At 43.2% G+C, this 17347-nt stretch overlaps 1 protein-coding gene across 5 annotated transcripts in view; it reads left to right on the top strand.

Moving 5' to 3' along the window:
* The window catches only part of PAMR1 (peptidase domain containing associated with muscle regeneration 1), a 134404-nt gene that overhangs the window by 66376 nt on the left and 50681 nt on the right, over positions 1-17347 (top strand). For all 5 annotated transcript variants that reach the window (XM_071218105.1, XM_004446832.3, XM_071218104.1 and 2 more), the window contains 2 exons: positions 550-767; positions 4792-4899. In XM_071218105.1, the coding sequence (XP_071074206.1) occupies positions 550-767; positions 4792-4899 (326 nt within the window). The remainder of the gene's footprint in view (positions 1-549; positions 768-4791; positions 4900-17347) is intronic.

The raw sequence follows: 17347 nt of genomic DNA on the forward strand, positions 1-17347 counted from the left end.
TTACTCAACACCCCTATAAACCACTGCAGAGTCAATGGCAGAACAAGACAAATGTTATACTTTGTCCTCAAGGAATTCGCAGTATAATGGAGGAGATGGACAAAAAACAAGTCAAGAAGATAATATAAGAAATTAAAATATATGTCCACATTATGAGGTAAAAAGGGGACCTCCTTTAGATAAAGTGGCCAGGGAAGGTTATTTGAGGAGGGGATATTTAAGCTGAGGTCTGAAGGCCAGGAAGGAACCAACCATGTAGATGAGAGGAAAGGTGCTCCTGGCAGAGGGGGCAGCATGTGCCAAAATTCTGAGTGGCATATGGCACCTCTCCTAACCTGCACATACACGTGTGTGGATAATCAGGTGCATGCAGTACATATACCCATATTCCTCATAAAGGAACGTCATCTGACCTCAGTCCTCCAGGACCAGTTTCCTATTAGATCAGGCCAATGGCTCTATCCTTTCCTGAGACCTGTTCAGCATCTGTCCTTGAATATGCTCAGGGGTTTCAGGATTGTCTCCTTCTTTCACCCTCTCTACCCACAGATTGGTCATGTTGAGCCTGGAGTTTGACTACATGTGCCAGTATGACTATGTTGAGGTCCGTGACGGGGACAACAGCGACAGCCAGATCATCAAGCGTTTCTGTGGCAACGAGCGGCCAGCTCCCATCCGGAGCACTGGCCCTTCTCTCCACATCCTCTTCCATTCTGATGGCTCGAAGAACTTTGATGGCTTCCATGCCATTTTTGAGGAGATCACAGGTAAAGGCCATGGAGATATAGGTAGCATTTTATGGCTATGCTCCAGGCAAGTATCTCCTTTTCACGAACTTCTCTTTGTTCCTGCTCATCTTCATTAGATCTTACCATTCTGAGTCTCAGATGCAGCCTACACATTGAAAAGTAAGAGAAAAATTGGCAAGGTGTGTTTTAGAAAGGCTCATACAAAACCAGAAGTAGAGATTACTATCCCCCTTTTATACAGGTGAAGTGGCTGAAACTCAGAGCAGCTGGGTAATTTGCCCAAGGTCACACACCAATTTAAGATAGAACCAGGAACTTGGCTCTAGAGTTCACACTAAAGGAATCTCTCGTGGTTAAGAACACTGACTTTGGATCCCTGGCAGATCAAGCTATGTGACCTTGGGTAAGTCATTTTACTCTCTGAGCCACAATTTCCTAATTGGATGATAAAGGAATAATAATATATCCTCCTCCATTATGGAGACTCTGAGCATTAAATGAGACAGAGCAGGCAAAGAGCATAGCACAGTGTCTGGTATATAGTAAGCACTCCATACCTGCCCAGCCCCATTTGCCATCTATAAAATAGGTAAGTCTTAAATTCAATGGTATATGCCATTTGCTTTAGGAGTAATTCTAAATGTGACTTGAACTCCTGCCTCAATGATATTAGGAAGTAGGATTTGACCAACATTAACAAAATGCTCAATCCTAAAGAATCACCCCAGTTCTCATTGTTCTGAGATTAGATTGCACCAGGTTTTACAAAATAAGCCCAGGCTCAAAGGTCTATTTATTTCTTAATGCCAAAATTAAAAAAATGGAATGGCACTTTGAACATTAAATTGTTCTTACATAAAGTGTGATACGAAAGTCTCAGGATTCAGTCCGTCTTTATGCCCTGTCCTTTCACCAAAACAAGCAGATACCTACCCCCTTCGTCACCCTAAATTCTGCCTGCATGAGCTCATGGTACTGCCCCCAGGAGTCTGTGTGCCTCCCTCTGATGAGGTTCCCTGTGAGCTGTGCAGGGGGTGGAGTGGCTGGGGAGCTCTAGATATTTTGCTGCCGTGGTGTGGTGCTGAGCAGGGTCTCTTGTGCAATAAAGCTGTGGGTATTTACAGCCATTGGGGAGAGCCTTGCTCCAGGGAAACCAGGAAGGGAGCAGCAGTGGCCCGGGCCAGCTTATGATCCTGTGACTGAGGGGAGGGTCAGAAGGGCTCAGAAGTGGGCTCCTCGACCTCCCCTTGAGAGCATTCTGCTGTTTCTGGAAAGCCCCCGGCAATGCCTTGGAAGCAGGAGGCATTCAACCAGATTTTGCAGCGAGGCAGAATTGGGGATGAATCCTGGCTCTGCCACTTGGGCAACCATCTTTTTAAACAACAGTTTTCTCATCTGTAAAATGGGCTTGATAATACTATGTCTTGGGATTGTTATGGCATTTCAGTGAGTTAGTGTCTGTAAAGGGCTGGGTGTGTGAACCTCACATAACCCTGCAGTAGGCACTATCCCCCATTGATAGCTGAGAAGGCAGAAACCCAGGAGGCCTGTTATCCAAACTGGGTTTCAGTTCCGGCTTTGCACTTGTTGGTGATGTAAGCAGACTTCTTTTACTTTCAGTGACCTTATCTGTAACATCAGGAGGATAATGCTTAGCTTGAAGATGAGAGTTAAAAGAGACAATAAGTGTTAGGCACTTTGCCACAGTCCTTGGCACAGACTAAGGTTCCAATAAATGACTGCTTTAGAATAATGCTCATGAGTTTGAATTAGCAGACTAAAGGCTACTGCTGAGTCTTGAACTACAGTAAGCAGGTTTCCTGAGCCTGCCTTGGAGAAGCAGGGAAGACATTGCCCCTACCCAGGAGCAATTCCCAGGGAAGGACTCAGACTGAGCCTCCAGGCCATGCTCCCAGCAGCTGGGTCCAGGAATGCCCAGATCCCCAAGTCAAATAAAAGCAATTGCTTTCCTGCAATTCACAAATTTATTCAGTATTAATAACCAGTTAAAGCACTTGTCTTCATGGCACTTAAAGTCGAGGATACAAACAACAAATATGCAGATAAATAAATAAAATAGTTGCCAGTCATAATAAGAATTGCAAAGAAATAAAATAGGGTCCCCTTGAGATGGAGAATAGTGGAAGTTCTGCTTAGTGGGTGTCCAGGCCTGTCTGAAACCTAAGGAGCAGGAATGGTCAGACCTGCGGGAAGTGAGAGGGGAGCTTTCCAGGCAGACAGATGTGTGTGCAAAGATTCTGATGTGGAAAATGTTTGGTGTGTTCAATGGAAAGAAAACCAGGGTGGCTGGGGTGTAGGGAGTCAGGGGAGAGTTGTGAGATGAGGTAGAAAGAAAGTGCGAGAACTCATCACACCAAGCTGGGGAAGGAGCTTTGATTTTGCTCTAAGTGTTAGGGAGATGCGGGAAGGTTTTAAGGAGAGTGGTGCTCAGACCACGTTTATATTTGTGTGGATGACGCAGTAGGAGGTGATAAGAGGCTTAGAATAAGGGGGCAATGGTTTAGAGGGAGAGAAGAACGTGGATTTGAGAGGTATTTTCCAGAGGAAAGTGGCAGCAGAGGGATGGCTGGTAAGACTGCAGGCTAGTTCTTGCCACACCCTTTTCGATGCCTCACTCTGTATTTGAGGTTTCAAGAGTAGATAAATTTTGTCTCAAAAAAAAAAAAAATACGGTATGTCTGCTAGGAAGTAAGGATGACTTCCCACCATTCCCTCCCTAGTAATTAACACAGAGTTAGAGGATGCGTAAATTGTTCACTTTCTGGGGTAACTAAAAAGGAAATAGGATTCTGATCATATCAGCCTTTTGAAAGCCTTTTCAATTGTTCCCTGATTTCTAGAACTCTTTGCCTGGCTTTCAAAGCTTTCTGGTGTTTGGGTTTAAATTGCTTTTCCAATCTTTTGCCACTATCACCAAATAGTTGGGCAGTACCACCCCCTGTTTCAAACACCCCCATGTCCATTTGTCTGCCCATGTGCACATTTTCCCCTCTGGCTGTAATCACTTCCCCAGGCCTGCCCACCCTCCGGGGTCGGACCAGATTCCGCCTCTTCTGCTAAACCTCTGCGCTTGCCTCCATGGGCTGCGACTCTGCCCTTTTTGAGAGCCTCTTTGAACTTTCTCCTTTTTTCTGACACTTACTGTATGGTATATATATATATGTGTATTTTTCCCCTTATGTTCAGAAAGCTTTGATCCGGTAAGCAGAATGCTCTCACCACCTTGTTGTCTCTCCAGCACTTACACAGAGCAAGCACTCAATACAGATTTGTCAAACTGAACCAAGTTATTTATTTCTACCATGGGGTAGATAATGTAGGCTTGGTGGATAACATGCAGACCAATGTCTCCCAAAGTGCTTTCTATAGAAAAGCATCTCAGAGATGGTCCATAAAATGTGGGTTCTGTCGTCAAATAAGCTTGCAAAAGACTTAGCAATTCAGTGTATATTTGGACATCAAAGGGTCTGAGTTCTGCAGTAACAGATTGTCATTTAACTCCACAGTGCTTCCCCAACTTATCTGAGCCCAGAAACCTTTTTTAGTAGAGCCCATTTCAACATCTCAAGTGACTAATGTTAACAGAATATACGTTTGGAAATTTTTTACTATACCTTCAACAGTGTCATAAAGGTCATCTTCCAGCTTCTTTTACCCAGTGTCAAGGATGCTGAAATAGATGAATTCTCAAGCAACCCAAGGATGCATCCCCCTGCTGGAGTTCCCATGGGGAGATAAAAGCATGATTCTACTTTAATCAATCTCGTGCCCCTTTGCTTCTGCCTTATGCTCTTCAGATTATAGGTGACTTGAGCATCCATCTGGAGCCATCAAAATTGTCAAATAACATCATTAACATTTGATATTTAATGAATACCTATTTTAGGCATTCCTAAATAATGGTAACCTGAATTCAGTTAGAGATTTTAATAGACAGTGAAAGATGCTGGCCATGAGTCCAGGTGTGAAGAAATCGACGCTTTGCCCAGGGCACTAAGGGAACTTGCCTTTTCTCTTACAGCATGTTCTTCATCTCCTTGTTTCCACGACGGCACATGCCTTCTTGACAAAGCTGGATCTTACAAGTGTGCCTGCCTGGCAGGCTACACCGGGCAGCACTGTGAAAATCGTGAGTATGTCTCCTGAGTGGGTGTCGCGTGGGGCTGGCAGACAGGGGCTTTGGGAGCTTGCAAGGCCTGCTGCTGCCTTGGCATCTTGGATGGCCTGTCCAAGATGGTGTATAAAGTGGACACCCCTGTTGAGTGGTTCTCAGGAGGGCAAGGCTGCCTTGGAGTCAGGTTGTTTGGAACCATCCAGGTTTGACCATTGTCACTTTCAACCCTAACCTGCTGCAAATACCTCTAAAAAAGAGAAACCCTCAACACCTTTAGATAATCATCAGAGCCGAGGCGCACTGAGAAAGGGTCAACAGTGGAAAACCACCATCACATAGTCTCCCATGACTCAGGGTCTGAATTCCCTGTCCATCCCGAGATCCAAATTTCAGAGCTATCCTCTCGGGCACCACTGGTAGACTCCAGTGTGTTGCAGTCTGAAGCCATGTGTCAAGATGGTAACTAGGTAGATGATCTTTGCCCTGGTTTCCCTGGGCCAGTTTAAGTTTATGTCGTTTGTCTTCACATAACTATGGAAAGCACTCTCTTTCATGCTCAAAGGTGTTTGGGATTGGATGTTAAATTACACTGCCACCCTTATAAACATGGGCCAGATTAGGTGACAAACAGACAAACTAACCAGCACTTACTGAGGGACATAAGAGGAGGAAAAAATATCAAGAAATCTATTTCTGTGAAAGTGCATATGCTGTCTTTCTCTGAAGCGGCTTATCCGGAGGGGAGACAAGGTCTGTGCTTTGTCTGTAATTTCTGAGGAAGCCTGAAATGAGCTGGGGCTGCGGGAGAACAGAGGAATCCGGTGGAGCGAATCCTTCCAACTATAGAATGCAATAGCTAGATCCTTCCAAGACAGCATTCTTTCTAGTGTAAGCTCAAGAACCCCAGCACCTCCTGCCTGGGCAATATCCAGAATCATCCAGATTCTCTAGTTCTTGCAGACAGAAGTCAAAAGTAGAACAATAGCCTTCAGTAGCCTGGGGTCAGCCAAATATGAAAACAAGGGAGGACTCTGACTCCAACAGTACCTACTCCCAATCGGGCAGAAGTTTCTAATTCATATTCATAATAGTGGGAAGGTTTCTATTCAAACCTTCGCCAGAGAAGAAGAGAAACTAGAACCTGCTGAGTCTAAACATGATCCAAATGGCAAATTCTTTGCCTCTGGGAGGAGATCTTGCCTCCTCCCACATATGGTAGTATGAAGTCTGTCCAGACCAGCTGTGCAGTGCCCCAGACTGTGTCACTGGCAAAGCGGAACTTAAACACGGTGACCAGAGATCATTTATGAAGGGCCTTTGATCACCTATGCATGAGATGTGTCCCAATAGCAATTCGAGACCCAAAGCAGGTGTCACGAAATGCAATGATTAGTGTGGAAAGAGAAGTGCAGATGAACCAGAATTCAAATGTGAAGGAGAGGGGAGTAGATCATGTCCTAGACAGAGTTCCCCTGAAGTAGATGCTGAGAATGTGTGTGCTAGTGTGTGCAAGTGATGGATTAAGGATGCACTCCTCGGAGAAGCTGGTAAGGAAGTGAGAAAGCTGGACTGGGAAGGGCAGGAAGCCAAGCAAGGGTGTGATTTCAGGCAAATTCCCAGCTTCAGCCTTAAGGGATAGAGAGTTCTGCAGTGTGAATTAAACTCAGGACTGGGTATGTCCTGACTTTCAGACCAGGGAGCAGGGCTTTCATATCCCCCCCATCAACCAGTCACTGGCTAAAGGCTGCCCTGAGGGGAAGAGGAAGGACCCAAATGCTCAGGCACTCTGGCTCTCTGTGCAGGTGGGCCGAGAGATTCCAGTAGCCCTCAAGCAGGCTTCTGAAAGACAGACATAGTTTTGCTGGATTTTCTCTAGGTTCTTAGCTATGGCAAGAACATACCAGTTTAGTTAGGCCAGTAGTTTATTAAGAAAATGAGAGATGAGAAAGAAAATAACAGATGGGTCCCAGGTATACGTACAGACTGGTCCAGGCAGAGAGAAGAAAAAGGGCAAAAAAAGGGTAAAAAAGGTAGGAAGCAAACTTGGCTCAATGGATAGAGCGTCTGCCTACCACATGGGAGATCCAGGGTTCAAACCCAGGGCCTCCTTTACCTGTGTGGAGCTGGTCTACAAGCAGGGGAGGGGAGCCCCACGCACAGGAGTGCGCCCCGTAAGGAGAGCCACCCAGTGCGAAAGAAAGTCCAGCCTGCCCAGGAGTGGCGCCACACAGAGAGCTGACGCAGCAAGATGACACAACAAAAAAGAGACACAGATTCCCTGTGTCGCTGACAAGAATAGAAGTAGACACAGAAGAACAGAAGAACACATAGTGAATGGACACAAAGAGCAGACAACTGGGGTGGGGGGAGAAATTTTTTAAAAAAAGGATGATTTAACCTCTGCGCTTTCTTTTTAAACCATCAATTACTCCTCCCCTTGTTGATGTTTGGGGGAGAAGTCCCAGCTGTTTGCAATTTTGATTGGTTACCTACCCATCAATCCCTCGGGGGTGGGGAGGGGCAATGAAACAACATGCAATGAGGAGGGGATGAGGGGCCCATAGGAACAGTGAAAGGGATCTGGGAGAACACCGAGAGTGTCTGCTACAATCGCTTCTAACTAGATGCTCAGGTACCCCATGATCATCTGCATTTTGTAAAGTTCATTAATTTTTTTCAATAAATTTTCACTGTTTCCTTGCAAATAATGCAGGTGGAAGCCATGGCGATACTGAATGAAAGTGGTGTTCATTGTCCAATGCCCTTCATTAATTACCAATTCCTGAGACATCATAGTTTCAAAGAGAGAATGAGTTTATTGCCAGCGCATAGCAAGGAGGCCAGAGGCCTAACTGCCTAAAACCTGCAGTAATTCTAATAGTTTTGTAGTTTAGCAGGTTTATGTTAATAATAATAAGTAATTGGGGTGGCACTGGCTCAGATTCCATCATTAATAAACATTAAGGGGCTGCCTATTGATCATAAGACCTAAGAGTTGTAAAACAGGTTGGGGGTGGGTATCACAAGATAAAGCTTATATAATTTTACAATTATTATCGGAGATCAAGGCCTCTGAATTCTAGCTCAGTAAGTTTCAGTAATTTCAGGGATTTACTTTTACAATATACTAGAAAGCAAAAAGGCATCTATATAATGATTCAGTAGTCATAATTATTTGTTAATTCCTCTCTCTTGGTTACAGTGGTTTCAACAGTGGGTCCTTGAGTTTGTTCCCCTGAGTTCTACTGACAATATCCCTTGCTTTGGCTTGGCACAGCTCACTTGTGTGTGAGTTACCTCGGGTGCTTAGAAAGGCTCTGGTTCATGGTCCCCACCTTGTTTTAGACTGCTGTATTGTAAGCAAGTCAAAGCAGAGAAATTTTACTTCTTCTTTCTTTTAAGACTGTGTATATGCAGTGATTTTAGAGTCTTGGCATTGGCAAGTCCTGAGGTTTACCCTTTAGATTTAGAGAGGGAAACAAAAAAAAGAAGGCTTAATTTCCTGAAGAGCTGCACAATATTGGGGATTTGATAAACAAAGGTTAAACATCACCAAATAAGCCAAAATATCTTTAAGAAGCTGGGTCAAAGCAGGGAGGGAGGAGGAGGATTGGTCCCGAAATTGTGACTGAAATGTTCATGGGTAGCTTGTGAGCCAAATATTCAGCCATCTCCACATTGTTATTCTATCTAGAAAAAAATGAACATAATGAAAAAGAATGTAAACGAAGTCATTATGAACTTATTCATAAAGTCACAATCTGTCTCAAATAACTTTAAAACACCAGCAGAAACGGGAAAAGAATGGTTTCTTGACAGTTTTCAAAATGTTTTTTAAAAAACCACAATTCCCTTGGTACCATGTAGTTGGAGCTGGGTGAGGGTACTGGTCGTGGATATCTGATATGTCATTTGTTGGCATCAATATGGGACGGGGGTGGAGGTTACACGTTTTATTGTTTTCCTATAAGGTACAAGTTAGCTTTTCCTTCCAGGAAATTTGGCATGAGTTCCAAATAACTCAGTTGGGGAAGCATTGCAAGAATTGACTGTGGCAGCATACTGTATAATTCCTGAACAAACCTTAACCATTTCTTTTCAAGAGTAGCTTGTCAGTTAGAAAAACAAAGAAGAAGGAAAAGAGATGTACTGAATTGTTTTCCTCATGAGTATATCAATGAGCTGAGAAAATGTCCCAGGAGAAAATTTTTTTCAAAATCAGAAAGAAACCCAGGCAACCTGAGATTCCCCAAACTCTGAAATGCCCAAATTGGACTAAGCACTTAGTTAAAAATACCTCTAAAATCACCAAAGCAAATATCAATACGAATTCCATCTTTTGTTTGTATAGCACCAAATCTAATGAGGGGAAATGACTTCATAGACGCTTCTTTAGTGACCTGTCCTCAGAAATCTTGGTGGAGAAGTAGAATGCTTCATTTTGCAGATGAAGGATTTGAAGCAGGGGCTACAAGAGACTGGTCCCAATCACATTCAAAACCAGAGGTCAGAATTCCACATTTGCCACATGGGTCACAATGACTCAGACGTGGTTCTCTCGGAGTGGCTTGGTAAGACTACAGACAATTGATCTACCAATGAGCTCTGGGTACTGTCAGGTCTTATTAGTGAGTCTTCTTCAAAGATGTCCCTTCCCACATAAGGCCTGTCTGCTTTCTTGTCCAAAGAGAGTACTGATTGACTGTCTCTTGATACTAGCTATTCTCTTTACTTTCTTTGCATATTTGTGGGTCTGTGAGTAGGAGTGAAATAGGAACAGATTTTCTACTTAATACAGAAGAAATATATACCTTTAAAAGCAAGCAAATAGTAGAAAGGTATTAAAATTTTAAGAAGAGCATGGTTTTGCCTGGTATCACTGGTAACCACTTGGTGTGTACCCTTCTACCCCTTCTATGGTGTGCAAATCTAAATTATAGTTATGTCATTATTTGATATCAGTGGTTCTCAGCTTAGGGGTGATTTTGTCCTGCAGGGGACCTTTGGCAATGTCTGGAGTCAATTTTGGCTCCTGAGAAAGAAGGTGCTATTGGGAACTAGTGATTAGATGCCAGGGAGGCTGCTAACCATCCTACAATTCACAAATCAGTCCCCCACAACAAGAAAGTATTGAACCCAAAGTGTCAGTAGTTCTGAGGCTGAGAAATCCTGTTTTAAATGGGAGTAGAATAAAGTATATATACAAATTTTCAACTTGTTTTCAATACCAATATTGTTCCATGTTGGTCCATGTGGGTCTACCTCATTTGGAAAAAATGATTGAGTAGTCCATTGTATAGATGACTGTACAATCATATACTCATCTCATCCCTTAAGATGGACTTTATATAGTTTTACTTTTTAAAAATATATATTATGAAGAGGGCTGCAATGAATATCCTTACATATATTTCTTTGTTCACATGTACAGATATTTTTGTAACATAAATTTCTAGATGTCAAAAGGTAGTTCAAAGGCTACTTTTGAAAGATACGGCCAAAGCACCGCTAAATGGTTTTACCAATTTACAAGAAGTGTTATTATGATTATCAGTCCTCAAAATAAGAATTTGGATCAGCAGTGCAGAAACTAGTATCTATTCTTGTCAGCCTGGAAATGGATTTATTTCCGAAGGAATCCTGCTGGTCTGAGGAGAGATTTCTTGTTCAGACTCTGTGGGACGTGAGATACAGCGTGTGAAACACTCAGGCAGGCTTGGCCTAGTTCCCCTTGTCAGGAGGGTCGTGAGAGCCCCCGAGGGTGCAGTCCTCAAGTCTGTGAACCCCAGGCCTCTCCTTCTCTAGGTTGTTTCCCAAGGAGGAAAACTTCCCCCTGCTCCCAGGTGGCCTTCTCTGAGATCAAAACAAGGGGAGCGGGCCCCTCCTCAGCTTTGGGGCCAACCTAAGCCCCTGCCAGCACCTCATTGACCCCCAACCTCTCTGGCCCACCATGTAAGCAACTGGGGCCCCTTTTTCCCCTCTAAAGTTTCCTGTTTCTTTGTATGGAACACAACCACGAAGTAAGTTCTCCGGTAAATGGTCCGAATCTTGTTTTGAAAAAGTGGAGAGCAAGAGATTCATTGCCCTGCTCCAATTTCCATGTTGCCTTTGTTCCTCTGGCCCAGTTGAGGCTGCCGGGGCCTCCCCATGCATCCTAATGAAGGAAGATTAAACAGGCTCCGTGTAGGGGCACAATGCTCACCCTGCAAGCTCTGACGCGCCTTTGAACCAAACAAAACGGCTTCTACCAATTAAAAAAAATGGTAAATCTGGATTCATTTGGGATTTGGCGTCTCGGAAGGTTTCCCACTGGCCTGTCCCAAGGGCTGGTAAGAAAAAAAGCCCAGGAAGAGAGGCACACTTTATACTTTAGCTTCAAAGAGGGGCCCCGCATTTCTCGTCAAGCACAGGCAATTAAATTTGGGGTTTTCATGGAAATAGTAACGCTGAGGCATTGAACATGTACTGAGACCTCCGGTGGGTAAATATATGCTGCATGCTCAGTGGAGTTAATGCAAATTGTTCTAAGGTCTCTTGGGTGAGGCATTTTAAACGTGGAATTGTTTAGTGGCTTTTTCACAGGTCTGGAGGCCTATATTATCCTTAATACCTGGAAGGCTAGTGTACTATAAGTGAGCTGGTATACTCCAGGGGAAAGAGCTGGCACTCTAGCGTCCAAAAGTCCGCAGTTAGACGCTGACCCTACAATTTACCAGTGAGGTGACCTTAAGCAAATCATTTAACTCCTATGAGCTTCCGTTTCCCCATTTACAAAGTCTAGGAAATTAATGCTGAATACTTCTCAGGATGTTTGTGGCATTGAATGAGATGAGTCACACGAGGCACTGAACTGAGTAATAGGAGGCATTTATCTTCTACTTTGGACCCTGTGTTATGACCATTGAAAAGTTTGGCGGAAAGCCGGGCACTCTTTGGATAAGGATTTAAGGCAAAAATACTAGTTTCTACAAACTAGGTGATTAGAACAAACTTTTCTTAGATGCTTAAGTTTTAAGAAAATGCTTCTGAGACTTTCTTAATTTCCTCTGTGAACTGACCTTTCGGAATAATAGCCAGACTCTAGGTATTGCTACCACTGAACCCGCATACAGGCAAGAAAGATCTGACTTCCAAAGGGCAGGGAGATACTGTCAATGCCATTACCTTATAAAGGAATCCTGGACGAGTGGGAGCCTTTGGTCGATGTTGGTCCATGCAGGTCTACCTCATTTGAAACAAATGATTGTTGAGTGTTCCATTGCATGTATAGCCTGGAGAAAGGACTGTAGAAACGGTAAAGGGAGCGATGTGAGAAGTAACTGGATCTGAGCACGCCAGAACAGGTCACCTGAAGCATCTTGTCAGCTGATCAGCCTTCCTGTTTTTCATGGGGCTTCAACATTTACTCATTCAACATGTGGTGGGTGGTACATCAGTCTCATAGAGGTCATTTAGGGGTTTGGGATTTCAGTGCATCACTTACATGTTTTATTGAGAGACATGAAGAGGTCATTATTATTTTTTAATTCAGGAGAAACGTTTCTTTTTCATTTGGTTCATTTCTTGTAAGGGGTGCCTGAGTCTATATTACGAGTGACATTGTATTATTGACTGTGCTGTGCTCTATGGTCAGGTAGACTCTTACCCAAGTGTTGCCAGATCTCATTCTGGATAATATGCTTGAGGAGTGGTCCTAACACAAGTGGTGCATTTTGCTGGTCATCAATTGTTTAAATGAGCACATTCCGGCCAAATAACAGGAGGTCAGGTGAGGCCACATAAACGGTTTTCCAGCTAGACTGTCTCCCGGAGCTTGGGATGGAATGGCCATCAGCATGGGAAGGGCCAGACCCTCCATTGCTTTGCGAAGGCTTTGCTCCCACTTGTCTGCTCTGTATCGAAGCCCTCTTGCCTTTTGCTTTGGCAGATGAGGTCACCAAGACAGGGTTTAATGCAGGAGGCAGAATTTATTGTGGTTTTGGGTTAAGAGGCAATCCATTAGAGCTGGGATGGGCTGTCTGCCCACTTGGGAAAGCAGAGGAGGATGCAAAGACTATAACAGTGAGAACATAGCAGAATTCATTTCTGGTGGAAACAAACATCCCTGCTATCATGGACCCCAAGACTGGCTCTAGCACCATGATAAAGTCCGTGGCACCCGTTTTCTTCCTTACAGGCTCCTTCCTTGGTGGGCCTTCCCTACCTGTCCTTCACTCTGCTTCAGAAGATAAAAGCTTCCTTTTTGTAAAACACAAGGCATTCTTGTTGGCATCCATGTACTAAAAATAACAGAATAGTTATGCTTTGAATTCTTACTCTAGGCCAGGCTCTGTGCTTTCTGTGGCATTGTCTTATTGCATTGTCATCTCCCCATGGACTAGCTGCCATTATCATGGTCTCTTTACAGATCTATTCAGTGCAACATTTTGAGAGTCCATTAGGAACCAGGCAGTGGGGGAAATGAGGCAGGGCCATTTAGTGTGTTATTTCCCTTCTAGATTGCAGTACCGTAAAACAATCACAATCTCAGCTCTTTTCTAGCTTAGAGGAGTGTGTCACATGCCATATGGTTCCTGGCTACAACTTCCTCTGGTAAGGCCTTTGGTAAAGGTGATGATATTTGTGGCAGTTTGTACTTATTTTATGAATTTGAAAAAGATTATGTTCTTAAGCTAATCTATTCCTGTGAGTGTGCTTCCCTTTGATTGCATTAGTTTCACTTTAGATCATGTGATTAGGTTGCTTTGATTGACTACCTCAGTGAGGCATGACTCAGGTTGAGTCTCCACCCCCTTACTGGAGCTTGATATAAATGGAGACACAGAGAGAAAGGAAATTGCTATATTATATTGATCTTGCCAGGTAAGAGAGAGAACTGCTGGAAAACAGAGAAGCCCCAAAAAACTGAAGGAGCCAGGAGCCTGGGAGAGAAGAGCCTCATGCCTGATAGCTCACAGCTGAACTCAGGAAGAAAGTGAGCAGCTGAGACTGAGAGAGGAGACCTGGAAAGAGAAAAGCCCCATGCCTGGTTGCCCACAGCTGTGCTGTAGAGAAGGTAGATTCTGGGGGGGAAGACAGAGATTAGCAGCCATCTTCGCCATGCAGCAGGATGCTAGAATCACCAGTAGCTGACTTTGGTGAAAAAGCATCTCTGATGGTACCTTGATTTAGACATTTCATGGCCTTGGAACTGTAAGCTTCTACCCAAATAAATTTCCCATTATAAAAGCGAACCCATTTCTGGTACTTTGCATCAACAGCCCTGTGGCAAACTAAGACAATGTTGATGACAGTTACTGAAGGCTCTTATTTATCAGGCCTTATTTATCTTAGGATTCAGATGTGTTCAGCAGCTCAGGACTCTGCTGCAAAGTCATTCTTTTCATCACCCAGACTCAACAGAACAGAGTTGCTCAGTTTGAACGATTTTTACTGTGAGCATTTCTTACATCATTTCCCCAGTTATTGAGAATTATCACCCTCCCTTCTGCCCCAGAATCTGACTCAAACACCTTCTGAGATTTGGAGAAGACCATTATCAAGGAGATTTATTAGCTGGAGAGTTAGTTAAATTAGTTACTATCTTCTCTACTAAATGGGGATATGCCAGGTTGATTTTGGACAAGAAGCAAAATGACCAGGTCTTTCTGAAGATTTTTCAAAGTCGACCTATCTCTTAAGCACAGGCAGGTTCAACTGTCTAATTAAATAGGGCATCTAAACACTGGAAAAGTTGTATCTGAAAGACACAGTGTACCAGGGGCCAAGGATAATACTGATTAAGATCAAATAGCTAATTGTAAGCTTTAGCCTCCAAATTGCTACTGGATGAATAAATAGCAGTGTGTGCAATCCAAGCATAATTTCACATGGATGCTGTCTCATTCACACCCACAGGGGCTGGAAAGCTTCAGGGGGTAGAATTCCATTGGCTGGAAAGAGATAAAAAGAGCTTTCAGTACGGATTACATCGCCAGTTGGTATCATTATTCTTGGTCGGTGAAGACCTTTGTGGGAGTAAAATATGTTTGGTTGGGTCCAGAGCCACCAAACTCAAATATAAGTCAAAGAGGAAAAACAGAGGCAGAGATGAGAGCCCATTCAATGGTTGTCTTTTGGTGTTGATCTTGTGCTTTCCACAATGAACAAGACTCCAGTGAGAAGTTAATGCCTTTTCCCAACAGAACAGAATTTCTGTCACAAATTGTTTCCTTGATTTGGGTGATGAGTGAGACTGGGTGGATACCAAAAGTATGCTAAGGATTGAAACTAACACCCTACAAGAATTGAAACTAACAAACTACACTCCTACTAATGGGACAAAATAGTACCATGACTTAGTTTTTTGCTCAGGTGACTATCTGGCAGCTATAAAGATCTCACTGATGTAAAAATTGGAGAAAAGAACTGTAGATTTTTAATGTATAAATTTGTAAATCACCTCAAGCCATTTCTGAAAGCAAGCAGGAAGCAATAATAATTAAAACAAAATTATTTAGAAGCAGAACAACAACAATCAAAAGGAGAGCACTAGATGGGTTGGGAGAGATAAACTCACCTTCAACAGTTATATCAGATCAAATGATGGACTTCAAGTGTCTTATTCTGAGTTTCCTGACAGAAAATGCAAAAAAAGAAATGCCTTAGGTGGTATGACTCTCATTGTCTATTAAAATAAATTGAACACAAGTGCATCTGGGAGATGCAAATATTTTCCATTTATTTATACCCCCTGCTATATTCCTCTCTTCATATACAGATGGGGAAAAGGTTATGGGGTAAGTACTTCAGTTTTGTGAATGACAAAAATGTTCATATTTTAAAATACCAGATCTTCCTGAAAAGCAGATTGATCTTCCTCACTCCCCTGAAAAAGAAGTCAGCTGGACTTTATTATGCTAACCTTATTTAGCCAGCGTTCACCTCCCTGTGCGTACTTTTTCAACTGGCATCCAACCTCAGGCCCTGCAGCTCTGCCTCTGGGCTCTCTCTGGCTCTCATAGTGTGGACAGACTGCAAGCAGTGGGGAGTCAGTGTTCACTCAGTCATCTCTCAACAAATGAGTGATAACTGTTGGCAGATAATAACTTTATTCCTTGCTCCTTATGTGAGATAACTCTGAGCCATGCCCTGTACCGTAGCCCAGAGTTCCCCAGTGGCGCTGCGCCTCAGTTCCCCACGGTGGTGACTTGCTTAATAGTGCAAACTTCCCTGGCTTACTTCCCCACTCCTCTTTTGGTCTTTCCTAGGATCGCCCCCTAAATAAACTGCTTGTCCTCTAATTCTTGTCTCACAGTCTGCTTCTAGGGGAACCCATCCTAAGAAACTTCATGAAATTATTTAATTCAGCATTGACTTAGAGAAACTGAATGTTATAGAGGATTAGCGTTTAGGGCAACTACATCACCATTGGGTTGTTTCTTTAGAATATTAGGTAAGGCTTTGACCAATGCTGAATAACATAAATTTCAGGGTTGCATTACCAGAAATACAAATCATCTGTATAGCAGATTAAAAAAGAACTCATATTTGACTCAAGAATTAATATCCTGTTCACACACCACTATCTCTCTAACTACATATCTGGTCATCTGTCATCTATCCCTCATCTATTGATAAATCACACTCCAGTGATGTTTTTGGAGAGAGGAAATAATATCTCCAAATAGACTTGGAATCTTCTGAAGTATTTGGTCAAACTCTACCATACAGCATTTTTTCAGACAAGGGTTCCTAATTTCTTCAATTTTTCAGACGGCGTTATTGGGCCTCCTCCAATTGTATCATCTTTTGTAATTGTGCCCCAATCGACTGGCCAGACTGTATTGACTATATATAATATTATAATTAATATAATATTAAACAATAATATCTGTATCAACAGTTCTGTCTACTACCACAGGAGTGCCCAGATGTGGTAACACTTGGAGCTCAAATTCCAACAAATCCCCTGTGGCCATTCTCAGCAGAAGCATCTAAATTAGATTCTGTTTCCATTTCTTCCAGGTTCCTGCCTTGAGATTAAGAGGCTTTCTTGCAGACAACAAAGCAGCCTAAGAGGTATCAGGCCAGTTAGATCAATTGTACCTGATGAAATATTTGTTTCAATCCAGACAGCAATCAATTGCTGCAGCTGGCTAGCATTTGCTGAGATCCCACAGTCCATTCAAATTCATGGGAAGCCCCCATGATTACTTTTTCTTCATTTCTTCATACTGGTGGATAGAGAGATAATGGAAGAAGAGACCTGTTGTCTTGCTATTGCTGAGATCTGCACCTGTGTTTTGTGATTATCTGGGGGAAGGGGAGGAGGGTTTCCTCCCTATGTTGAGGATGAAGACTGTGGCCTTCTTTCCTCATGTTCAGTATTGTTGATCTGGTCACACTACAAGAAAAGTGGCATTACTGGTGTGCATTGAAAAGCCACTGTAAGGGAAACGGACTTTGGCCTAGTGGTTAGGGC

This window comes from Dasypus novemcinctus, chromosome 10 (genome assembly GCF_030445035.2).
Source record: "Dasypus novemcinctus isolate mDasNov1 chromosome 10, mDasNov1.1.hap2, whole genome shotgun sequence".
NCBI lineage: Eukaryota > Metazoa > Chordata > Mammalia > Cingulata > Dasypodidae > Dasypus > Dasypus novemcinctus.